Source organism: Saccopteryx leptura, chromosome 2 (genome assembly GCF_036850995.1).
Source record: "Saccopteryx leptura isolate mSacLep1 chromosome 2, mSacLep1_pri_phased_curated, whole genome shotgun sequence".
In the NCBI taxonomy this organism is placed as follows: Eukaryota; Metazoa; Chordata; class Mammalia; order Chiroptera; family Emballonuridae; genus Saccopteryx; species Saccopteryx leptura.
The window spans coordinates 380,686,787-380,711,846 of record NC_089504.1 but is presented as its reverse complement, the minus strand read 5'-3'; the positions used below and the strand labels follow the sequence as shown (position 1 = coordinate 380,711,846).

Genomic DNA, 25,060 nt, shown 5'->3' with positions numbered 1-25,060 from the left:
GGCTGTGCCATGGTGTGAGTGTCCCGGGCACATGCCTGTGCAGGTGTGACTGCAGGTATGGTGTGTGACCACGGGCAGTGGTGTGAAGGTACTTACAGCCCCTGCCAGGCCTCTAACGGGAGGGGCCTGGCCTCATGCCCCAGGCCTTCAGCCTATCTGCACAGAATTTTCCTGGGAACACCAAAGCCACCTGAGAGCTGGGGGCTACTGGGGCTAAGCTGGCTGGGTGGGAGGCTGGGAACTCCAGGGGTCCCATGTGGCACCAGAGCAAATGTCCCCAAATGTCGTCACAAAGGCAGCCACATCCAGCTCCCATGGGCTAATGTGTGGTCTGTGTTGGACACCCACACCTCTCCCTGGATGCCATTATCAGCTCAGCATGGTTGGGGGGTACACAGGGGCACCATCTGTCCCTCGTGCCTATAGTTGCTGGGCTGAGATGGTCTGAGTTGCCCACAACCCAGGCTGCACTGCTCATATGGACGAAACTCCCTCTGTCCTGGGGCCTCTGTGTGGCTGCGACTGAGGCAGGGCTCCACCTCCAGGGCCCGTCCCGCCTCTCACTGCCCACAGCACCCCCAGCCTGACAGGCCACAGCTTAAAAAAGAGCTCTTTATTCCACATTGCCCAATAGTTTTACACAAGTAAAATAAAATGCATATTTCTATATCCCACGGTCCGGGCGGGAGGCGGTGTTTTGGAACAAACACTGCCACTGCTCCCTGTAAACATGATGGAGTGGAGATGGGGTGGGTGGGTGGAAGGCGTCCATCAGGGAGGGCCTGGCTGCCCCTCGGGGCCTGCTCCCTGGTGCTGGCTGACAGCGTGGAGGGGACCCCATATGTACACACACCTGGCTATTGAGAAAGGCCTTGCCCTCAGTCAGGGGCTGGTCAGCAGGGCCTGAGCACGGTCCACAGCACCAGTGCAAGGCCAAGCGGGGCGAGGCTGCAGGCGAGGCCAGGAAGGGCCCCTGAGCCCTCTGTATCGCCAGAGACACTGCCCCCACTGCCCGCCTGGCCCAGACGGCAATGGCTGCGGGTACGGTTCTTGCGGGAACAGCCTGGCCTCCGGCGAGGCCCCACGGTGGGGGTCCCTGGTGGCTCAGAGCCCCGGGGCCGCAGTGCAGTTAGCGGGGGCTCAGCTGAACCAGGCAGGGTTCCAAAGGGGGAGTCGTTGATGTGCCGTGGGCCAGAGCTATTACCTGAAGGGCTGTCACCAGACGGCACACGTCCCTTGAGCGCATTGCCAGCCGAGGCTGGACTACCAGCCTCCAGCACCGAGGCCTTGTCCATGACGTCCGGCAGGCAGCACTTGGGAAGCCCCAGCAGCTGCTCATCGGCAGGTCCACCAGTCCAGATGGGACGGGAAGGCCTAGCAGCCATGGTGCAGCCTTCCAGGTCGGTGGCCGCCAGGCGCTTGAGGTCTTGACCAGCCAGGTGTGGGGGCAGGCTGCAGGGCAGCTCCGAGGAGGAGCCGTGAAACTGCTGCAGCCAGGCCCAGAGCGGGCGGGCCCGGCAGTCGCACACCCAGGGGTTGTCGTTGAGCCGCAGGTACTGCAGGGCGCGCAGGGGCACCAGGGCCTCGGCGGGCAGTGACGAGAGGTTGTTGGCGAACAGGTAGAGCGTCATGAGGCGGCCCAGGTCGCGGAAGGCGTGCGGGTGCACGCGGGCCACGTGGTTCTGGTGCAGCAAGAGGCGGTCGAGGCTGTGCAGGCCGCGGAAGGCGCGCTCAGGCACGCTGGGGATGTGATTGCCATGCAGGAAGAGGTGTGTGAGGTTGCCCAGGTCTCGGAAGGCGTCATCGGGCAGTGCCTGCAGCGCGTTGTCCTGCAGGTAGAGGTACTGCAGGGCAGCCAGGCCACGGAACAGGCCGGGGCCCAGCTCCTGCAGGCCGCAGCGGTCCAGGTGCAGTGTGTGCAGGCGGCCCAGGCCATGGAATGTGGTGGGGTCCACGGCACGCAGCTGCGGGTTGTCGCTGAGGTCCAGCTGCTCCAGGAGGGCCAGGCTGGCGAAGGCGGTGGCGTCAATGCGGGCCAGCGCGTTCGAGTGCAGCCACAGGATGGTGAGGTTGCGGCAGGCGTGGAAGCTGGTCGCTGGCACCTGCGCAATGCGGTTGCCGTGCAGGAAGATGCGCTGGCTGGCCGTCGGGATGTCGGTGGGCACGGCCTGGAGGCCCTGCTGCGGGCAGCTTGTTGTTACCTTGGGCTCATTGTAGCACACGCAGGCTCCTGGGCATGGAGCTGCCACCCGCCACACCTGCAGCCACAGCACCCAGGCCAGTAGCCGGCTCCCTGTGGACAGAGGAAAGGGCAGTTAGCTGGCAGGTAGCCCTGTGAGGCTGGGGGTTGTGCTGGAGCCAGGCCACCCCAGGACATGCTGTCACCTCTGGAAATTTGGGTGCCATGATCTACCTGCCATGTGGAAGCTGCTGGACCAACACCTATAGAAACCACATGTTCCCGGGAGGCAAACAAGGCCTTGGTGCTAGAGGCCCGTATTCCAAAGGCTAGCAATGTGCTCAAGGAACATGTGCTATCTGGTGACAGCCCTCCAGGCACCTGCTCTGGCTCGAGTCACATCAAAGACTCCCCCTTTGGGACCCTGCCTGGCTCGGCTGAGCCCCTGTCTGCTGCAATGCAGCCCCATGGCTCTGAGCCACCAGGGCCCCCCCACCTGACACCAGGCTGTTCTATACCAGGAAACCTTGCATACAGATGCCCCATGCCATCATGCCCAGAGTTCAAATATAAGAGCCAACATGCTCACAGCCCCCACCACTCAGGGACAGCCAGGGCCTGGCAGAGGCTCACCTGAAGGCCTCTCAGTATGGACACTCACACCTGTAGATCCCTTCTCAGGACTCCAGTGAACACAGTCCCCTGGGCTTTCATGCTGTCCCTGTTGGTCCAGCACTGTCCCTGGCCTGCCCCATGCCTCACCAGCCCACAGGCCAGCTGGTAGAGAGGCCCTTGGCAAGCACTTGGGGGCCAGACTGGCGGGGCTCCTTCACAGGGGCCCTGAGCCGAGGCTCTGCCCAGGCCTGCCAGTCACCTGCTGGGCCCTTTCAGGCTCTAAGAAGGTCAGGGTTGTGGCTCCGACCCTGTGCTCTGCCCAGGCTACAGGAGATGCTCAGGCCCCAAGGCTGCCCCAACTCTGAGGAGGCTTCACCACTGCAGGGAGATGTCTTCAATGAGGAAACTGCAGCACATTGGCGGAGCCAGGAGCCACAGCCACCGTGGTCCTCTCACAGCGGCCCTGGTCCCACCAACTGGGTCCCGAGCAATTCTACTATGACAGGATCAGGAGGGTGGACACCTGAGGGCAGGTGGGTTCAGGGCTGGGAAGGGTAAGCCCCTCCCGGGAGGCTGCTCCCTCCTCCACACATCCTCACAGCCATTTAGAGAGCTTCCTCCTCGGCATGGAGCACCCTGCACTGACACCCCCTTTAGCCTCCTCCCTTCAGCCTCATTCACTGCTTGATCTCCTCCGCAGGCGAGGAGTTTACTCCTTACCAGCCCAATAATCCTTGCACAATACCAGCTGCCCTCAGTGCCCCTGCCCCCTACCCAGTCATACTCTCAGGGGGTTTCACTCCAGCCCCAGAGGGCCATACACCCATCTTCTTCCCCCACTGAGGGGCCGGACACACTTACGGCCTCACCAGGGACCTATACCAGGCAGGAGACCCTTCCTGCAGCTATGCGTTCAGCCCTGGTCTCACCAGAAAGGCCACATAATACTAAATTCAGTGCCTATCACCTCACCATTAGAGATCCCTTCTTAAGCTGAAGGTTCTTTCTGCCTTCAGGAGTGAGTCTATTAAAATGTGAATCCCCCTGGGAGGGTTACGACTTATCAGCTAACATTTGAGTTATCAGCTAACACCTGCATTGACAGCTAACACTTTCCTTGACAGCTAGCTAAGAGCAGGATTCTACAGACAGGAGCTGGTTAAGGCCTGGGGCTGCAGCTGGGAAGGAGGAAGGAGGACCACAGGCTAGCTTCTCCCACCTGGAACCATGACCTTGGGGCCTCTCACCCATGCTGGGTCCTCTCTGCTGGGGCTGGTCCAGGTGCTCACCCCAAGCTCAGAGCCCCAGCAAGCTGGCATGTGCAGTGGTCACAAGAGGTGTGTCCTCTCGGGTTGCAGTCTCCAGGTCCTGGGTGCCCCCTCCCCACAGTCTAGGGGTCCAGAGAGGCAGACCAGGCCCAGGATCTCCCAAGCACTAGGCACCCCTACAGGCATGGAGGCTGTGAGGGGCTCCTCAGCTGTTGTTCTATGTACACTGCTGACATCCTCCCTGGCTCTCTCCTCGTGGGGCTTCCTTGGGAAGGCAGTCTCATTATGTCAGCTCCACCAGCATCTCACCTGCTGTCATGGGATGTAACTGTGCTACAAAAACAGCACTTCCTGTCTTCGAGACCTCTGAGAAAGAGCAAGACATGGGGTGGGGCCCCACGTACTCACCAGGCCAGGCTCTGAACCTACCTCAACATGGAGGGAGGGCCACATCATGGCTATGCCTTGTCACCACCTGCACCATGCCACAGACTAGGCCATACCACTGACCGGCTCTCACCAGTCGCCCATCGTGACCATGCCTGCCACATCACCGACCCAGATGTATGACTGTCACAGTGTCCTGTAGCTCTCAGGCCTGCAGCTCTGGTTTGTGAGCTTGGTTGTTGTCCGTTTCAGCTGACTTCACCAGAATGGGGGCCAGCTGCTCCGGCCTCCTGCCCTTCCTAGCCTGGGCCCCAGGAGACTGTGAGCTTGGGGTTACACCCACTCTAAGAGTGCCCCAAGCAAGGTTCCAGGGCTTAGCCGCACCACATGGGGGTGGTTGGTTGGCAGAGCGGCCGAATGGCTCATCCCTGCCAGGAAGTGGGCATCACGGGCAAAGGCACAGTTCCATTCCCATGGAGCCAACTGCTTTTCAGAAACCAACTTCTGAGGCTCGGTCCTTCTGCAAGGGTCCTGCTGTCAGCGCAAGAGCCGGCGGTGGGCTCTCTGCTCTCGGCAGCCACAGTAATTGGCTCCGGTCCGGCCCCCCTTGGGGCCTGCCTGCTGGTCTCCATGGCAACCCCTCTGCTGAGCAAGCACAAGGGGGCATCCTTTTATGAGATAATCAAACCCAACTTTGCAGTGTGGGTTCATATTCACAGCAGGGACCCTGGGGACACCAAAGACCAAGCCAGGTAATGGGAGGGCATCCCCAGACCCAGAGGCTGGACTCAGTCACTCACTCGAGCCCTCCGACACCCACTGTGGCCTGCAGCTCCTCCCAACTCTAAAAGGCTTCCCCTGTCCTGTCTCCTCATCCCACCCTCCATCTGTCCCCTCAGCCTCTCCCTTCATTCTTTCCTCTGCCCTCCCTGGCCTCTGCTCCTTGAGCCGGGCCTCTCTAGCCTGTAGGTCTGCACCCTTGCTGGTCCCATCTGCCCATCGAAGGCTCCAGGCTGAACCCTGTCCCATCTGCCCTCTGGCTGTAGCCTGGTCGCCTGCCAGCCCTCAGCCTCATCTTCAGCTTGTGCCCAGCCTCACTGGGTCCTGGTCCTCAGAGAGCACCCACCGCCAGCTTCTCTCCAGGCACGTGTGGTGAGAAAACAGCCCTGCTGCAGCTCTAGCTTGCGCGCACATGGGAATCATGGCACGCACACAAAAATCATGGTGCACATAGGAAACCATGGCACACACACTGAAACTATGGTGCACGCAGAAAGCTGAAGCACAACACACCCCCAAGGCCACTGTGGCCATCAGGGCCCCACATCAGGCTGCCAGGCCCCCTGAGCTACACTCAAACCCAAACTAATCCCTTTCCCCCATTCCTAATGACTATTCTCTTTCTCAGGGTTCAGTGCAGTGCCCTCAGCATGGAGCGGCTCCTGCCTTAGCCCAGTCGGCTAGAAGCAGTGGGCACAAGGGCCATGGTTGGGGGAAGGCTGGCCACTCCTTCTGGGGGTGGGGTTAGGACAGTGACTGGATTCTACTTGGGGCCCATCCTGTCTGGGCAACCAAACAGGGCAGGAATGACAGCTGAGGAGGGCATGGTGTCAAAGGCCCAGGAACATGGGAGGCATTAGGTCTGGGTGTGGCCCTGCAGGTCCTGCACTGCTCACCCTGTCCCAGCTCCTAAGTGGCAAAGGACCCAGTTCCCCTTTACGTGTTGGGACAGGGGAGAGGGAAACCTGGAGAGGAATAGGGAAGAGAGAGGAGGAAGGGGGAGAGAGGGCAGATGGTGGTGGGGGGAGCCAGGAGTGGCGGGAAACTGGGGACTCACCACCAGCGGCAGGAGCCAGCCAGCAGCCGGCAGGCGGCTGCTGAGACAGCAGCTCAGGAGTAGGGATTGCAGGCACGGGGGGGGGGGGGGGGGGTAAGGGAGGGGGCATAGCTTTGGTGTGTACCTGGCTACCACCATGCCAGGGGTGAGCCTGGGCTGAGGGACTCGGGGGTGCCACTCTCCTGAGGTCCCACGGGGATGCTTCTGCTCCCTACCAGTGAGGCTATAGAGACAGCAAAGGGTTGGCCGTCTTGGAGTCCCAGAACACCAGCTCAGTGCCCTCGGGCCGCGATGCTTCCACACTGCAATGGAGTGGTGGAAACTCCCACCTCAGGGGTTGTTACGAGAGTCCACCAGATGCCATAAAAGGTGTGAGTCAGAGCTGCATAAGAATCAATTTTTCTTTTCAGTATCATGAGCCCATTTTACAGATTAGGAAACCGAGGTAGTGGGTAAAGCCCTGACCTGTTCCTACTGGAGAAGGTCCAGGAAAAAAGGCAGGGGAGGGAAGGAGCTACAGTCTATCCAGCCCAAGCCTGAAAAGCGGCCACTGTGTGATCTTGGCAAGAATGAGGCTTAGGCTGTGAGGACGTGAGCAGGTGCCAGGGGCACGTGACTTCCTCCTGTGTCACTAGTGGCTGGGAGGGGATATTTCTAGGGAGGGTCTGAGCTGCTGCCTGCCCCCCCTTCCCCACCAGGAGGCTGGGGTCAGTAGGCAGTAGGGGGACTGGGCAGCTACAGCAGAGCAAGGACATTGATCAGCTCAGGACCCTCCTGAACATGAACATCCCCGTGAAGGGTCACGTCACAGGCTGCAGTTACAAGGCAGAACAGGCCACAGCTCAGCACACCAAGGCCAGAAATAGCTCCGGCGGGGGCGGAGCCAGTGGTGTCCACATGCCGCAGAGGGTCAGGGCAGCGTTGTGCTCACACTCCTCCCCTGTGCCTGCTCTCCACCCCTGCCAGCCCTCCACCAATGACTGCCCCACCCACTCATCCTCTGTCTTCCATCTGTCCCTCCTCAGTCCTCACTTGTTTCTCACACTCACCACCCACCTTCCGTCCGCCTTGGGCCCACAGGCATACGCAGGGGCAGCATGCCTGTTCATTGCATTTCCTAGGCCCCTTCCCAGGCTCCTGGTGCTGGAGGTGGGAGGTGGTGGGGAGCAGCGGCAGCTCCAATGAGGCCCACTGTGCCCACATTGATCTTCTCGGGGCAGTGACTGCAGGGGTGGGCCTGGTCCATACGGGCCAGGTCACCGCCATGGCAGGCGGGTGCCAGACCCAGAGCTGAACAAGTCCAGGCCAAGCTGGCTGCTGTGGAAGAAACTGAGGCCAGCATGGGCAGAGGCTGCCTGATGTTGCACCGACACTCAGGCAGAGCTGGCAGGACCAGCCTCCTGAAAGCACTCAGTGCACAGGCGGACCCAGGGCCAGGGCCAGATTGGGCTCCTCTGTCTGCTAACTTTCCCAGAGATCTAGCTTATTTACCCATTTCACAGTTGAGGAAAATGAGCTTTGGTGGGGGAGCCACTTGCTCACAGCCCCAGGGCGGGTAGAATTCCTAATGTCACTGCGCTAGGTCGATGAAAGGCCTTGCTGAGCAGGAAAGGGTTAAAGCTCTCCCATCCCACCTTACCCATCATCCTCACCTCAGACTCAAGCTTCATTCTCCCTCAAAATTTCCAGCCAATACAGCACATGGGAGGACAACCCAAGGCCCCTTTCAAGTCAAGGAAAGTGAGGTTGGTAGGGGAGGGGCCTGGCCCACCTGAGAGCTGGAAGCCAGAAGGAGGATCCTGTGGGTGGGACCTTGCCTGTCACTCAACACTCACTCACTCAGCAAACTGCATCAGGTGCTGTGCTGGGCACTGCGGGCCTGAGACCCGGATGCAGGGCCTGGCTTGTGACACTTGTGATCCAGGGGTAGGATGACCACAGGCAGTCACCCTGCCGTGTGGCATGTGCCACATGAGGAATTTCAGGTGCCACAGAACCTTGAGCTGGCTCTAGTTGTCAAGAGATGCTAGGGAGGCGTCCTGGAGCCCACTGCCGAGGTCAGGGTCCAGGCAGATGATCCAATGGTCAAAATGCTTGGCCTAGAGACTTGGACAAGGCTGGGATGCTGACCTGGAAGGCTCTGAAACCTCGCCGTATCCAGCCCACATGACTCCGGATGCCTACCTCCCTTGACCCCCACCCCGGGGAGCCCCACACCAGTGGCTGATGATGTCAGCAGCTGAAGGCTCTGTCCAGCCCCAGGGACTTAGCCAGCATCCCTTCCATTCCATCAGGCCACCAACAAACACCTGCTGCCTAATTACCTGGAGAATTCTATTTCCACAATCAGTTCATCATAGTCCCTTGACTAATTGATTCCAACGGCCATGATAGGCTTGAGTCCCCAGAGAACTAATGAAGAACTGGCCGGTGGCCAACATGCCCTACCCTGAGGGGCTCAGGAAAGGGGCACTCCTGTTGTTGGGGCCTGGGACCTGCCCTGCTACACACACACACACACACACACACACACACACACACACACACACACACACAACCTGCTCTCCCTGACTCCTCCCCACCGCCAGCTCCTGTCCAGGACTGAGTGTGTGGCCTGGTAGGGCCAACAGTGCTGGGTCCTGCCCTTCTCCCCCATCCATCCCTTCTCTTCCCAGGACCCTACATCTGCCACCTAAACAAAGCTGACCATTCTTGTGAGGCCCAGAGTGTCAGCCACCTATAGGGCAAAGTACAGGAGCACACAATCGGTACACACAATAGAAACACATATTTGGGATGCACACTGTACGAAAGCATGCTCGGGGTACACACTATAGGATCACATACTTAGATGCATGCTATAGGAATGCACACTCGGAGTGCACACTGTAAGGACGCACACTGGGGGCACATGCTATAGGAACACACACTTAGGGTGCACACTGTAGGGATGCACACTCGAGTCTATGCTATAGGAGTACACAATAGGAGTACGCTCTTGGGCCTTCAGTTGCTGAGGCCTGGGAGGGTCAGGGCACAGGGGTGAGTCAGCAAACTGCAGAGGGGTTGCTGCAGCAAGGCCCGGCAAACGTGGGAGCCCCTCCCAGGAGCCGGAGCTGGTGGAGGAGAAGACAGGAGGGCACATCCCCACATGCTCTTAAGCCCTCGGCTCTTGTCAGACATCACCAACAAGGCAGGCAGATGGCCTCTGCTTGAGCAAGATTTATTCTGCTATGAAAAGACAAGTGCAGATCTTGGGAAGCCCTTGTCGATCTGCCCTCCGTGATCAGTTCATCCAGACTCTCAACCACTTGGGATCAGCCCCAGTCTGGAGGGAGGGACTGGATTGTAGCCCACCTGAGATGTCCCAGAATAGCCGAGTTCTTGTAAATACCCTGACAAGGGAGGCTGAGAGCTCTGTGAAAGGTTTAACATCTGCAGGGCACTCGGGGGCTTTGAAGTTGGGGAGGGGAGGATGAGAACAGCACCTTCCAAGACCATGGAGAAACCCCGTGTGGACTGGTGAGTCTCACGGGATCTGGGGCTTTCCTGGGGATGAGGGTTTCTAGAGGCTATGAATGGTCCTCCTCGGCTGAAAATACTCCCATTTGAGTCACCACCAGCCAAAGCCAGGGTACCACGTTCAGGTGGCCAAATTGAAACCCTTGCCAGAGCCAATGGGCCCCTGGACTCCTATTCCACTGGCATCCGGCAAGCCAGCCCATTGGCTGCTGCCTATCTTTGTCAATAACGTGTTGTGGGCAGGCCGCTCCGCCTGCGCGGTCACTGATGCTTCAGTGCTTCCCCGGCTGAGTGGGGTGTTCCAACACACAGAGCTGAAATTATTTAGCATCTGGCCACATAGAAAAACAGTTTGCCAACCTGGCTTATTGTGGGAGCATGGTGAGTGCCTGCTGCATGTGGGTGTTGCCGCCTTCACCCTCACAGCAGCCTCACAGAGGTCATTCAAACTCCCACCTAACAAAAAGAAAACTGAGGGTCAGAGAAGGCCACCGTCCTGCCAAGGCCACACAGCTGGAGCGGACCGAGCCCGGCAGCGCATCGTGGGGCTGGAGGGGAGTGAGGAGAGAAGGCGAACCTGAAACAGCACACAGGTCAAAAGGAAAACAATTATTTTGCTAAAGAGGCTGTCGGGAGGCTGGCAATCAAACACACAGAGAAGAGGACAACTTAAAACACAGAACAAAACTGGCTGTGAGGAGCAAAGGGAGGATGTCCTCAGGCACCAGGAGGAGGCACTGGTCCACAGTCCCTGCTGGGGGGGGGGGAGATGTGACTGCGGGAGGCAGTTCTGGGTGGGCAGGGAGGCCCTGGGGCCACAGCCCCTCACACCAATTCAGCCACTCCAAGGTAAGGTGCCCTCCTCTAGGGCGTCAGCAACCAGGTTGCCCCAAGGGTGGCTTGCTGACCAACTGGCATCATACTGTCCCCTTGGGCTGGAAGGAGGGGAAGCAGCTGGTCAGTTCTGACACTCCCTCCCCGGGACATCAGGAGTCAGGCCTAGGTGGATGGGATCTTCCCGTGTGAGAACAAAGACGGGACGACTCGGCCTAGGAAAGGAGAGAGGCACCGGAGAGTGGGGCCTCCTCGGAGTCAGGCTTCACTGACCCATCCTGCGGACCCCGGCCAGGATCTTGAATGGAAAGTGAACCGTGGAGGCCCATAGTCCTTGTCACCACATCAGCCATGTGCAAGGCCTGAGATCACAGAAAGTCAAGAGCTGACCCGGGGTCCACTCAGAATGCAGCCAGCCTCACACGAGGGCAGAGAGCCCCAAAGGGGAGTGAGTGGTGGGCCAGTGCTGGGTGGCCTCCAGACATTCCTGAACAGGGCAATAACTGTCCAACCACTCCTCAGACAAGGGCACTAAAATTCAGAGAGGTTAAGTGATCACAGGGTACCAGTGAGGCCAGGGACTGGGTCTAAGACTCCACCTTCACAGTCCCAGGAGATCAGAGCAGGTCCTGAGTCCCAGAGACCCACACAGGAAGGGACAGCTACTCCCCCATCCCTGATGTGAGCCACCATGCTCTGGGCTCCCTGACCCCCACAACGCCTCGTCCTCAACCCAAGCCTTCTGTTCTCTGGGCTACCGAGGTGGGCTCTGGGATCTGGCAGCTTCGGGCTCGAATGAGCTCTGCAACCCCTCTCCGAGTGGCTGGGGAAGCCTCCGGGGCTCTCTGAGTCTGTTCCCCGCCATCAACATGAGGATGATGGTAAGCTAGCACCTGCCTCCCTGGGGCCCCAAGATGCCTCCAGTCTGGATACCCCGTTAAGCATCCACACCTGAGCCGCAGCTCTGTGGGTGTGGGGCCACTGTTCATCTGATCTGGTCAGCCCTGACTCAGGTGAAAATCCCGGGGAAGTGAGGTCCAGGTTTAGAGGCTGTATCCCAGAGCCGTGCTGCTTCTAGCAGTCTCAAGGCTGCTCCAGCCAGGCCTGCCAGCCCTGTTCCATCCGGGAGAGGCTGCGTCGGGGTGGGGGAGGGCCCGGCAGCCAGGCCGAGCTGCAAGCACGCCTAGAGCCACTTCTCCTGACTCCACCACGCTCAGCCTCAGCAGAGAGAGCAGACTTGCAAACAGGCCTGGAGCTCCACGCAGACAGACTTGCCTCACGAGAGAGCCCTGTCCACACTCAGCACCGAGTCAGGCTTCGGCTGCTTCCAGGCAACTACGGCACACTTGGGGGTCCACTTCCCTGCTCACCCACCACCCACGTGGGAGGTGAGTTCATCCCTGAGGCCCACGGCGATGGGGTTGGGATACATGCTGAGAGAGGCAAGGAACAGGGCAACAAGGCTGCCCCCCTAAAGAGACACCCAGAAAAAGGATCTCCCTTCTGGTAGCTCTCGTCTGGTTGCCCAGATCCTGCCAGTCAATACACGCAACTCTCAGCAGAACATCAGACCAACTTGAGTGCTTTCCAAGTAAATGTGACCAGAAAACCAGGTGTCTGGAAAAGGTGCCAATGGAGACAAGAGGAAAAAAGGGCTCTAGAAGAAGCAGAGACAGTGTGGGGCACAGATAAAAGTTAGGAAAAATCTAATAGTGTCCTTGTAGAGATAGAAGAGGATTTAAAACAAGAACAGGGTGCTATGAACAAGGAGCCATCAGAAAACAAGACGAGTGCCTAGAGGTTAAAAATAGAATTGCTAAAATTAAAAAAAAAAAATCAATAGACGTGTTGGAAAACAAGGTCAAGGAAGTCTTAAAAAATAAAAAACAAAAAGAGAAAGGTGAAAATGATGATATTCAGAAGACAAATACTGGTCCAACATCTGTCTTACTGGAAGTTTCAGAAAGAGAAAACTGAGAACATAGAGGAGAAAGAGTTACCAAAGAAATAATACCAGAAAATCTCCCAAAGCGAGACCTGGCCCTCCACTGGGCAAGTGCCTAGCACAAAACATGACATTCATAGTGCGATTTCAGTCCTCTAAGGCTCAAGAGAGGCCTGACCTACCCAGGGAAAAAGCAACATGGCACCAGGTTTCTCTGCAGCATGCTGAATGCCAGTCTGTTCATTGCCATGGCTTCCAAGCTTGAGGGGAAACTATCTGCAACATGGAATTCTGGACTAGGCCAACGCAGCTTGAATAGATTTGCTAACATTCGGGGACTCACAGAATGATTCTTCACTGTGCCTTTCTTAGAGAGTTAGATGGGGGTGTGCTCCAGATAAAACACAACATAACCCTGGCTGGTTGGCTCAGCGGTAGAGCGTCGGCCTAGCGTGCGGAGGACCCGGGTTCGATTCCCGGCCAGGGCACACAGGAGAAGCGCCCATTTGCTTCTCCACCCCTCCGCCGCGCTTTCCTCTCTGTCTCTCTCTTCCCCTCCCGCAGCCGAGGCTCCATTGGAGCAAGGATGGCCCGGGCGCTGGGGATGGCTCTGTGGCCTCTGCCCCAGGCGCTAGAGTGGCTCTGGTCGCAATATGGCGACGCCCAGGATGGGCAGAGCATCGCCCCCTGGTGGGCGTGCCGGGTGGATCCCGGTCGGGCGCATGCGGGAGTCTGTCTGACTGTCTCTCCCTGTTTCCAGCTTCAGAAAAATGAAACAAACAAACAAACAAAAAAACACACAACATAAAATCAGAAGGAGGAAAAAATAGGGTCCAAGAAATACTGGGTGACGAAAGGAAGTCCTGAGCAGCTGTGAGGGGTCCATAGTTCCCTGACTCAGGTGGGGTCAGCAGGACAAATGTCTGGGACAAGACCTCCTTGGGGTGAAATAAGAGACCCAGTAGAATGTGTGATGTGGAGAAAAGTAAGCACATGAGGGTAGTAGATACGACAAGGGGGAAAAAAAAGGCAAAGTCAATTGTAAACTCCAGGAAAAACAAAAGGCCATACAAGAGTGGGAAGGTCACCTGTGGCTGGTGGCAAAGAGCATTTATTTATGTGACATAGACTGGGAAACATTGCTGTGAGTTTAACTGACGGTAGTAAGACAACCACACTGGGGGGTATGCTGAGAAAGAGAGGGCTGGGGCAGGAGCCATGAGAACGTAAACTAACCACTTGAAAAAATGAGAAACAAGGCAACAGTGGCTGCGTTCCAAGACTGCAAACTGACTCTCCAAACCAGCCTCCGAGGGCTGTGTGCAGGTTTTAACTTTGAGCAGGATATGGTTGACCACAGCGTTACATCTTTCTAAAAAGACTGCACGTTTGGCCATCTCAGAGATAGAGATAAATAAAGAGAAGAATATAAAGTGTAACAGCCAGAAAGTGGAGACGAACAGGGGTGTGAAGTAGGCATCTTCACAGTGCAGGAGAAAGGGGGGCTGGGAGGGCTCCGGCAGAACCGCGGTGCTTGGCCTGGTGTCCGCTCCTCTTCAGCCCCTGCTCAGCCGAGGGCAGCTGAGGATGCCCTCAGGCCCCAGGGATGCTCCAGCGTCTTGACTGCAGAAGCCTCTGAAATCCAGCCTCAAAATCCATCTGTGTGTTCAGGGCTTCTATAGCCCTGCCCCCACTGGGCAGCGACTTCTCCTGACCCCTCCTCACCTCTGCCCTGCTCCTACCTCACGGATCTGAACCTTCTCAGGGGCAGGGGGCCGCCTGCACTTGTGGCCCCCGGGGAAGGTTCACCCTGGCCTTGGCTAAGCACAAGTGAGCTCCCTCTGGCTTCTATGAGATCCCTAATCACATCCCTGCAACTGAACCCACAGCACACAGTCAGGGGCGACGCGAATAAGTAATTGCTCTTTTATTAACAAGTGATAAATTATTCCTATATGATTGTGTGTGATAACTCTTCCTTATTTGAAATCAATTTGGGATGGAAATTGTTGGCGGCTTCTCACCATCGCGGGTGGGAGAAGAAGGCGCCGCTGCCTTCTGGAAAACAGGTCAGTGTATTTTGGCTACTTCCTGAGGCTGATGCGCCTGGCACTCCTGGCTGCAGAAGGGGGTCAGCTGCCCTGGGGGCAGGGCCAGGGAGGGTGGCCTCATTTTCTCAGCATTTGCACCGGGGACAGGTACTCCAGCATGGTCTCTCTCCACCCCCAACCCTGCTGAAAGCTCGCACAGAAGCCTGGCCCACCCTGCCAGACCCAGGGCACAGATGCTCCCGGGCCAAGGATCGGGCTGGGGGAGGGCCCCCCAAAGCCCAAGGCATTAGTGGGGAACACCGCAGGCATTAGCAGCCATGGCTGTGCTGTTGGTGATAGAAGGGCCATCTGCAGGCCACATTCCACTCATTCCCCCATGAGGCCCTGAGGAGCAGAGCAGCCTGACCTTCCACCCCAGAGGGACACAGCTGGCCTCCCCCATCTCCCTGCCTGAGCCGACCATGGCTTGACTTTACTAAGCCTGAAAAATCATTTGCCTTTTTCCTAAAAATTTTCCTAATGATTTAACAACACCCCGCTCCATTCCTTCCTCCTCTAGCTCAGCACAGGAGGGACCCCAGCACAAGCCGAGGCACAGGTCAGACAGACCTGGTCCTCCGCCCAGTGTCCCTGGCAGGCCCAGCCTGCTCAGAGCAGTGCCCTTAGCCCAGACCTCAGCACCTCTCCCGGTTAATGGGTTAACACACACTTAAAACACCGCAACCCACTGGGCAGGCAGCCAGCACCTCCCTCTCAGGACAGGCCTGCAGGAAGCCAGACACTGCCCACCCTTCAGCTCTCCCCAGCTGTGTCCCCCAACCCCAGGGCTGCAGCAGGCCCATGAGGCAGGCCCACTCCCAGCCCAGCCATTTTACCCAACTAAGCTCAGACACCACCAGTGACCTTGGCCTCTCAGGCCTGGGCATGGCATCTGTGAAACAGGACATTGGGTCTGAGAACCTGAAAAGTCCCCAGGGGTGGGGGCACTTTGGTGAACCCACCCCAGGATCCCTGGTAACCCCCACCTCCATTCACCACCAGGGAGCCACCTTCAGCCCACACCTTGCTGATCCACTCAGCAGGTGCCTGCGCTGTTTGTTTCTGTCAGTCACCCCCTAGGCTGTGGACTCCATGGGGGCAGGACCATGGCTGGTGAGCAGCACACAGTGGGTGCTCCATAAATGCTTTTAATGTGAGTGCAAGAAATGTCCACCACTGTGGGCAAAGTTGCACTTTTCAAGGCTGTGCAGACAGCATTCCCTGAGGATATCCAGGCCCAGAAGTCCATGGGGCACTGATCAGGTGATTAGGTTTAATGAAGTCCTGAGGTGAGGCCCCCAACCAGTAATTAGGTTTAATGGGGTCCTGAGGTGGGGCCCTGTGATGAGACGCAGGAGAGCAGGTATCTGCTCTCTCCATGTGAGGACTGCAAGCTAGTTTGAGAGCCCTCACCAGAACCCAACCTGCTGCACCCTCATCTCAGACTTCCGGCCGCCAGAACTGTGAGAAAAAAAAATTTCTGCTATTTAAGCCACCCTGTCTATGGTGTTTTGTTATGACAGCCTGAACTGATTAATATAACTCCTTTCTTAAAACTCTGGAATATTTTTCCGGATTTTCTGTAATGTACACAAACCGGTAAAATCAGAAGTGCTTTTGGTTTGTTCTGTTTGGTCCTGTGCGCCCACGCTGGGCAGGGCAGCCCTGCCCTGGAAAGGCGGTGAGGCTCACCCTCAAGCAGCGGGATCTCCTTCCAAGAGCCCTGGGTCCTGGGGCCCCTGCCCAGGGCTCTGCTCTGCTGGGGCCTCAGGCAGGTCTCCCAACCTCTCCAGACCATTCCCTCACCTGGGGAATGGAGATAGCAAGAACCACCCAAAAGGGGGCGCGCGGCCACACAGCTCACGCAGGCAGTGCACAGTGAGTGCACAGGAAATGCCCAGCTCACCCACCCTGCGGGAGCATCTACAAAGTGCTTTATGTCACCTCCAGCAGGGACCACGGTCCCCAACCGATAGAGGGGAGGACAAGTCACAGCTAGAAAGGGCATGCTCATGTCTAGCCCAGTCTTACCCTAGGCTCTGACCCTGGCAGGAGCAATGGGCCCCCTTCTGGACTGCCCTCCCTAGTCCCAGACACACCCCCTTCGAAGGACTCTCCTCTCCAGAACCCCATGACACCACCCCTCAGAGGCTGCACCCGTCCCAGCCTGTTCCCCTTCCATACCACAGCTTGCCCGGGGTGTCCATCCTCAGACCGGCCCCAACGGGGCCACTGAGGTGGCCGGTGTACAGATAGCGTCTATCTTTGAAGCTAGGCTGGGGTCCCGGCTCATGGGCTCCCACCATGGGATACTCAGCAGGAAAGGACATCAGTGAGGCCTGAGAGGTTCTGCATGAGTCATATGCCAGGGGTCTCGACCGTGCCCAGGCCTCAGGGCAATGTGGGCATAACAAACACTGTTGGCCACCTGGGGCTGAAGCCGCAGCATGGAGGTCTGCAGCTCTTCCCTCCCTAACTCCATGCCTGCCTGAGGGACATACTTCCCCCCTCCCCTGGGCCCTTTGTCACTGACGAGGATGGTCATGCCTATATCATGCTTCCTGTGATCTGGAGGTGGGGGGACAGGTAACCACAGTGTAGGAGAGGGCTCCACAGGGACACTGGCACACACACACACACTGCCACCACCCACCTCAGGCCACCCCAGCGGCCGAGCCAAGGCTCAGGCAGCAGGTGAAGAATGGAGTCCATTAGGGCCACCATCTGTCTCAGCCATGATGGGTCCTCTCGGTGACGTCCAGGAGGTATGTAGATAGAGTATCTTTATGGGGAGAGTTTTTCTTTTGCCAATTTTCAAATAGGAAGCCAAACACTTGTCACACCTGTCCCTGTGTCAGCCTCTGCCTGACATAAATTGGGGCTGAGGCAGGGAGATGAAAGGCAGCCTGGACACGGCTGGTGTGCGGGGCCACGTGTCACACAGCCAGGAGCACACAGAGCAGTGGGCTGGCTTCCAGCTGGGGCTGGGCAGGAGCACCTCCCATCCTTCTGGCCCAAGATCCCCAACCCCTCCCTCTGATTTCCTCTTGGCCCCCACAAGCTCTTCACCTGACCCCCCATCTCTCTCCTCCTCCTGCACAGGGCCAGCCTCGGCCCGCCCCAGAGGCCCCAGAGGCCCCAGCGGCCCCGCCCCCTGCGGCAGGCTGTCACGGAGGCTCCAAGCAGAAGTAGGGCCAGGGTGCCCTTGGGGTGGGGGCCTAGGCCTCAGAGTCCTCACTACCCTGCTGGCATCCATATAGTACTCCTCTCTTCTGGGGACCTAGTGGACTTTGGGGTGTCTGCCTGTGACCTGGGGGCATTTAGGGAGGAAGGTGTCTCAGGAATCCAGGGGACCTGTTGCCCAACACAGGGCTAGCCTGAAAATAATGCTAGAAAGCACTTGCCGAGAGAATGGAAAGAGAAGTGAGTGACCTTCAAGGACCTGTCTAGAGCTCCCCTCAGTCACCACCCTGAGTGCACACCCTGGCTAATCCCACCAAGGGTGGGAAGGGTCCACCCCAGGAGACAGTGTGGGGGGGATCACCTGCTAGGTAGGCCATGTGAAGGAACCAGTCCCATGTCCCTTCTCAGCCCCTCCATCAGTTCCTGTCATGTGGGAAAGGCCACCCATGTGGTGGGGTAGGGCAGTGGTCCCCAACCCCCGGTCCGTGGGCCATTTGGTACCGGTCCGCGGAGAAAGAATAAATAACTTACATTATTTCCGTTTTATTTATATTTAAGTATGAACGATGTTTTATTTTTAAAAAATGACCAAATTCTCTCTGTTACATCCGTCTAAGACTCACTCTTGACGCTTGTCTCGGTCACATGATACATTTATCCATCCCACCCTAAAGGCCGGTCCGTGAAAATATTTTCTGACATTAAACTAGTCTGTGGCCCAAAAAAGGTTGGGGACCACTGGGGTAGGGGATGCTCACTGCACCAGGGGGGTAGTGACAGTCCTGCTGCTTTTTCAGTTGGCCTGGGGGTCCCGGCCATGGCCCCCAAGGAGACCTCCCAGCCTGGTCCCTGCAGGCTTACCAGCCACCGTCGTACACAGCCTCATCCCTTGGGAAGCCCTGCTATCTGGACAGGGGCATGATCGGCCCGCTCTGTGCTCTGTGAGGACAGGGCTGGGGCTGGATGGGTCTGGGGAGAGCAGGGAAGCCTCACCAGGGTCGATGGAGGGAAGTGGACAGTAGAGAGCATGGAGGAAGGAACTTACCAAGGGCTCTGGGAAGAGTGAGGTGTATCCTAGGGCCACTCCCAGGTTCCTGGCGGATGACCTTGGGCCCCACAGCTCTGCTGAGGTGGCTCTAGTACGACACCCAGCATGTCCTGGTGGTCGGCCAGGATTGACTTTTCTGTGGAATTCTGCTTCTAGCCACATCTTTGGGGATGGGGGTGGTTCTGGGCTGGAGGCCACACCCAAGGGGTAGGTGGCCCACCTTCCTGCTCCCCACACCCTACCCTGCCCACACACCGGGCATGAAAATGGAACATAGCCCTCTCACTGCAGCATGAGGCGAGTGCAAAGAGAACTGTGGGCAGAAGCCTCCATTCTTGGCTCTCTGCCCCCTGGTTTTTGCTTAGACTGAAAGTACCTACTGTGTGCCTGGAGCTGCCACAGGATGCCATAAGCCAGTCACCCACCCCCGGTGTCCCTATATACAACACCCAACCACCTCCCCCAGAACGCAGTACCCCCGACTCTTTGGACTTGGGAGTGTTTTCCCATCCACAAAGGTACTGAGTTGGTCGGCAACCGTGGTCTACGAATGAGGCCTCTGGTGACCAGGAAAGGGCGGGTGCTGCCCAAGGTCACACAGCAAGCCAATACTGCACTGCCTTGCTTATCCAACTTCGAGGGGAGTCTGCTGGCAGGTCCCTGAACCTAACCCATCTGGGCCCTGGCAGCAAGTGAATAAAGGCAACATCTCAACAAGGTCACAATGGCTGGCTGGGACAGACTGAGGACACGGCGCTGGGCCCAGGTAAGCAAGGAGCAATCCAAGAGGGCTCCTGGGAGGAGGTGGGGGATCTCAGAGCCCTGCCTTGGCCTGAGCCCCTCGGCACTTCACCCGCTTTCTCGATGGGCCCCTTACCAGCTTCAGCCTCAGCCTGACATTTCCCGTGACATTTGCTGCAAAGAAATAGAGTCATAAACCCAAAGGTTAAATTTGCACATTGCCTCACATTGCCAGGAGAAGCGCGGCCCCTCCACCCACCAGGTGCTGTGGCTACAGGGTTTGTGTAAGATGGCCCACCCATTCCTGGTGCCCTTGCTGGGGGCCCAAAGCTCCCTTTGCCTGTCCCTCTGAGGTATCTCAGTCACCATTTTCCAAAACAAATTCCTGGGCACACCAGGCCCTGAAGTGCATTGCCTAGGGCGCAGAGGGGCCCTCCCACCCTACTTGCAGACCAATGCCCCGAGACGCCCTGGGAAAAAGGAGCTCTATCAGCACCCCTTAACCCAGGTGGCCCCAAATCCGTTTGACTATGAAACCCCGTTCAATCTCCACCAACATTCCACAAAACTTCAAGTCCACGGAACGTGATCTGTGATGGCCAGTTAGAAACGCCTTGTTGCTGACCAGGGAAGTGAGGAGCACTTCCAGGGTGCCAGGTGGGCTGCCTGAACCAAGCTGGGTTAGCTCCTGTCACCCAGCCCTCCACCCAGCCTCCCCGAGTCACCATCAGCCCAGCTCCGCCTGCCAGGCCCACCTGGCCTCTGCCCCATCAGCGCCTCCCCACAGCCCCTCTGGCAGGGCTGCCCACTGTCCTGCCTTTCAGCTACACCTCTTGGGCCTGGCTACCCTGTCTTCTCTGTGTGTGGTAGGGCAGAGGCTGTGGGAGGGTGCCTGATGGCTCCTCCATTCTCCCCCGGTAGGGCGAGGCTGTGGCCTACCTGGAGACAGGACAGCCGCAGGGCGAAGGCAGAGGTGTGTGAGGGGAGCAGGAGAGGGGGCAGGAGAGGGGCTCGGAGGTGCCATGGCTGGAATCCTGATCGACATGAAACCATAGTCCCTCACGACCAGCCAGAGACGCAGAGCCCACCCTGGAAAGGTTGGGCAGGGTTGGGGTAAGGAGAGGGGGTGTATGCCCACACCTCTGGGGGACCTCAGGAGGCCTCTGTGTGGAGTGGATCTCCCCACATCCAGCTACCCAACCATGGGCAGTGTGAGAGCGAAGGCAGGTTCAGATAAATAATGGCGCATCCTCAGGAAGGGACTCTGCACACACCACTAAACCCATGATGCACAAGAATAGTTCCCGATGTGCAAAATGTTTAAAATACAGTGACAAAAGAAGAAACTGCCGCACAAAACACCCGTATGGTGGGACCTGGTGGGCCCACGCACTCCAGGGATGGTGCAGAGAGAGGCAGGGGGTGTGGACACCATGCCTGTCCTCTGGCTAGGCTTCTACTTGCAGCTCTGTTACCACCTGTCCTTTGATGAATTGAGTCCTATAAACTCAGGAGGCCAAAGGTCACATCTCTTTCATTGCTTGGCTCGGAGTAGGGTCTGACAGTCCAGGCATGAGTGAATGAATAAGTGAATGAGAGAAGGAACAGGCATCTGCGTGAGGAAACACTGTCTGGGACTGGGCTGCTGGAGGGTGCAGAAGCGGCCAGGCCACAGGGCAGGGGACACGGAGGGGTGCAGAGGATGCAGAGGCTGGGCCCTGAGAGGACACATGGGGGCGCTGGGGGTGGGGTGGCCAGGCAGGCTCCTGTGGAAGCCAGACCCCGGGTGGCCACAGAGGGTCAGGCAGCCCTGCCTGGGGGTCATCAGTCAGAGCCCACCAGGCTGGGAGTAGGGCAGTATTAATGATATTGACCAGGCACAGTCAAGTCTTCAGGTCCTGGGGTTGGGGGGCGGGGTCACTCCCTCCTTCCCACACTCACTGACACACTCATTCTTGCTTGTTCATCAGGGAACTCATTCTCCGTGATGTGTTCTCCTGATCCCCTTCCAGCTGCACAGACGAAGCTCTGTGGAGACTCTGGCCACAGGCCCAGGAGAGCAGGACCCTCATCCCTAGGGGTGGGCTCCTTCTGCCTCCACCAGCCAGGACTCTCCTAGTGCTAGACCAGCTGCCAGAAATGTTCAGGTTACAAAGCCATGAATTCAAGACCAGAGAGGGGAGCCCAAAGGGGTCTGTACTGTTTGTGGGTGAGGATGAGTTTCCTGGCCTGGAGGCAGCAGAGGGAGGGTGAGGTGGGGGTCAGAGAGTGTGTGTGTGGTGGAGGGGGGGGCACAGCAGCACAGACCTTGGCCTGCCCTCAGTCTTGCAGGACAACAGGACAGCCAGAGCCCCAGAACAGCCCACAGGCCCTCTTGCTTGCTGAGACCCAGTGGGCCAGGCTGTCTTCCCTCAGCCCTCTCCCTTACCGCTCATCCAGGACCACAGGGAGGGGACCAGCCCCACTGCAGGATGCCAGCTGACTGTTAATCTTCACACAGAAAGAAAATGAGGCTCTAGGGTTATGCAGGCTCCTTGCTGGGGAGGGGAAGAGCAGAGATGTTGTCCCAGCTTAGGAAATATAGAGGTGGCCACCTCTCACCCTTCTCCCTCCCTGCTCTGCTACCTGTCCATTCCCCTCTCTCCAACTCCTCTGTCACCTGTAGGGGCCTTTACTTCTCCATCTGTGAATGGGTAGGAGAGAGGGGTCCGGTTGGCAGTGCAGAGGTCCATGAGGACTTTCCTAGGTGGGAATGGCTCACAGGGGTGGGATGGTGGTATTTTGGGGTACTTTGAAGGTAGAAGCCCTGGGGTCAGAACTCAATGGGTCTCTCGGCCTTGAAGTGCCCCCAACTACCTCTGAGAAAAGCCTGATTACTGGCCCGTGTCACAGCTGAGGAGACTGAGGCATGGAGTGGTAAACTGTCACACCGAAGGTCATAATCTCCCAATGGTGGCTGAGCCAGGACCGAACTCCAGGCCATTTTCCTTCTGCCATCCCACAACCAGGATCCAGGTCCCGGTCCTCAAGTGGCTTTTCCTCACTTCGACCAGAGGGGATGGGGGGCAGGTATCCGATTTACAGATGGCTTAGACAAAAGGGACTGGCCAGCCTCACTGCCTGCCCTATCGTGGGACCCACCCTCACACACCTAATAGGAATGACTGACTTAGCCCCATTCTATAGATAAGAACACCGATGTTGGCAGGGGAGCAGGTGGTGTTCCTCTGCCTCTCTGAGGCCTGGCCTGGTCCTCCTTACCACAGCAAGAACAAGTCACCAACCCTTATGTCAGAGCCCCACACAACACCTGAGGCAGGTGACACACTATGGAGCCCCTTACCATGGAGAGATTGAGGCACTGGGGCAAAGCCTTCCTGAGGTCAGCCGTGGGATGGGCACAAACCTGCACCCTGCTGGGCTGAGCAGCAGTCACTGCTGAGCATGCCAGGGAGGCTGGCCAACTTGTCCCTGTGTTGACCTCCAGATTTAAAACGGGCCTTCTCTGCCCAGGTGGGTTCCAGCCCCCATCAACCATCACTATGCCAGCATGGGGGAAAAGGAGGAGTGTCTGGGAGCTCTGTCACCTCACACACTGGGCTGGGACACTGAACTAACCCCCAACACACATTTCCAGGGCCTCTGCTACAAATTTGGGCAGAACTTGGCCACAACCCGCCTGGGAAAACAGGGGAACCTACACCCATAGGCAAAGAGACACGTGCTGATGTGTCTATAGGCACATATGGTCACACATGCGGACACACATGTTCAGATACATACTGAATTATACACACACACACACATACACACACACAGGCCTGAGGGGCTGTGAAGGGGAGACTCCCAGGACATGGGGGTTGGTGGACAGAGGTGGGGCCAGAATCCTGTAGCCCGTTTCTCGCCTCCTCTGTGAGGCCCAGCTGCCCAGAGCCTCCTCCTCAACACATGTGCATATAGGCACAAGAGTGGGTCCTGCTGAGGGCCCCCAGCATGTGCCAAGCGTGGATATCACAGCAAGCATGCTATATACATGTGTGTGTGGCCATGGGCATGCAGGCAGGGGTGAGGATGTGGGTGTGCACCCACAGCATGTGTGCACGTGCACACTGGGGCTGCCTGGCATGTGTGCACACACAGTGTATAAGTGTGCAGCCCTTGTAGATATGTGCACGTGCAAGGAAACGTGTGGGGAGCCTGCGGCATTGTGGACATCAGCAAGGCAGCCCGTGGGGGCCTGGGGAACACTCTCCAGGCAGGGCACGCAGTTGGGCCCTAGCCCCTCCTCTCAGGACCTCAAACCAGATAGGGGGAGGGGTCCCATGAGGGCTGCCAGAAATGGGGTGCTATGAGTACCTGAGCCGAGCCCCGCAGGGGCCCTTAGGCTGCAGTTGTAGGTGCTCGGCTGCTTCCTCTCATCGCTGGCCCCCTGAAGGGGCAGCACAGGGCTAATCCCGCACCCCACGCCCTCTGCTGTTGCCAACGCCCCCATTCGTCCCGCTGCGGCCTGACCCCATCGGCAGGAGAGGTCTTGAGCTGAGTCCGCAGGACAAGGGTGGAGCAGGCCGATGCCTTCACCCCAGCTCGATTCCCACGTTTCTGCAAATCTGCTCATTAACCCCTTCGCAGCCGGGGTGCTCCAAGTCTGGACCGCGCCCTTCCAGTCGGCAGCCCCCACCCCGGCCCGGGTCCGGCGTCGGGGGCCATCTCGATCCGCCGCTTCTGGCTCTGCCGCCGCCGCCAACTTTCCCGGGAAGCGGCAACTTTTCCTGCTGCCGCGGGCTCCGCCCTCGCGGGGCCGGGCACCCGCGGCCCCAGTCGGCGCGGCACTGCGGTGGCCCTCACCGCTGCCTGTGACCCTGCCGCCTGCCTGGGCAGCCGGGACCGGCCCTGCAGCTCCAACAGCCCCTCAACCCCCAGCGCCCCACCCAGCGGCCAGCCCGGCCGCCGCGCAGCGCTCACCTCCGCCGGACGTCTTCTTCATCGTCGGGGTCGGGCGGGGCGCGTCGGGGACCGAAAGTCGCTTCGGGGCCGGCGCCCGTCTCCCCGCGGCCGGGTCCGCATCCAGGCGCCGCCGCTCTGGCCCGGCCCTGGCCCGGCCGCGGGACGAGGCTGGGCGCGCTCCGCTCAGCCAGGCGGATGAACTGGCGGGGCCGCGGCGCGGAGGGCGAGGGCGGCGGCGACGCGGGTCGGGAGCGGATGAATGTTTTATGTGATCATGTGGTCTGACGCGAGAGGAGCCCGCCCGGTACCCACGCCTGCCCGGCCGGGGCGGAGCGGAGGCGGGCCGGGGCGGGGCCTCGCGGCGGGCGGGGCGCTCACCTGCGCGCGGGCCGGGGTGGGGCAGAGGCGCGGGCAGCACAGAGCAGTGGGGCAGGCGGCGCGAAGCCGGGGCGCGCAGGTCGGGTCGC

The 25,060-nt window shown here is 58.6% G+C and overlaps 1 protein-coding gene across 1 annotated transcript; it reads right to left on the bottom strand.

Annotated features, from left to right (window-relative positions):
* Window positions 1-614: 614 nt before the first annotated feature.
* On the bottom strand, window positions 615-24,842 carry RTN4R (reticulon 4 receptor). The gene is made up of 2 exons (XM_066365324.1): window positions 24,612-24,842; window positions 615-2,293 (listed from the first exon to the last, which is right to left on the bottom strand). The coding sequence occupies exons 1-2, from the start codon at window positions 24,631-24,633 to the stop codon at window positions 894-896; spliced, it is 1,422 nt and encodes a 473-aa protein (XP_066221421.1). The 5' UTR covers window positions 24,634-24,842; the 3' UTR covers window positions 615-893.
* Window positions 24,843-25,060: the final 218 nt, after the last annotated feature.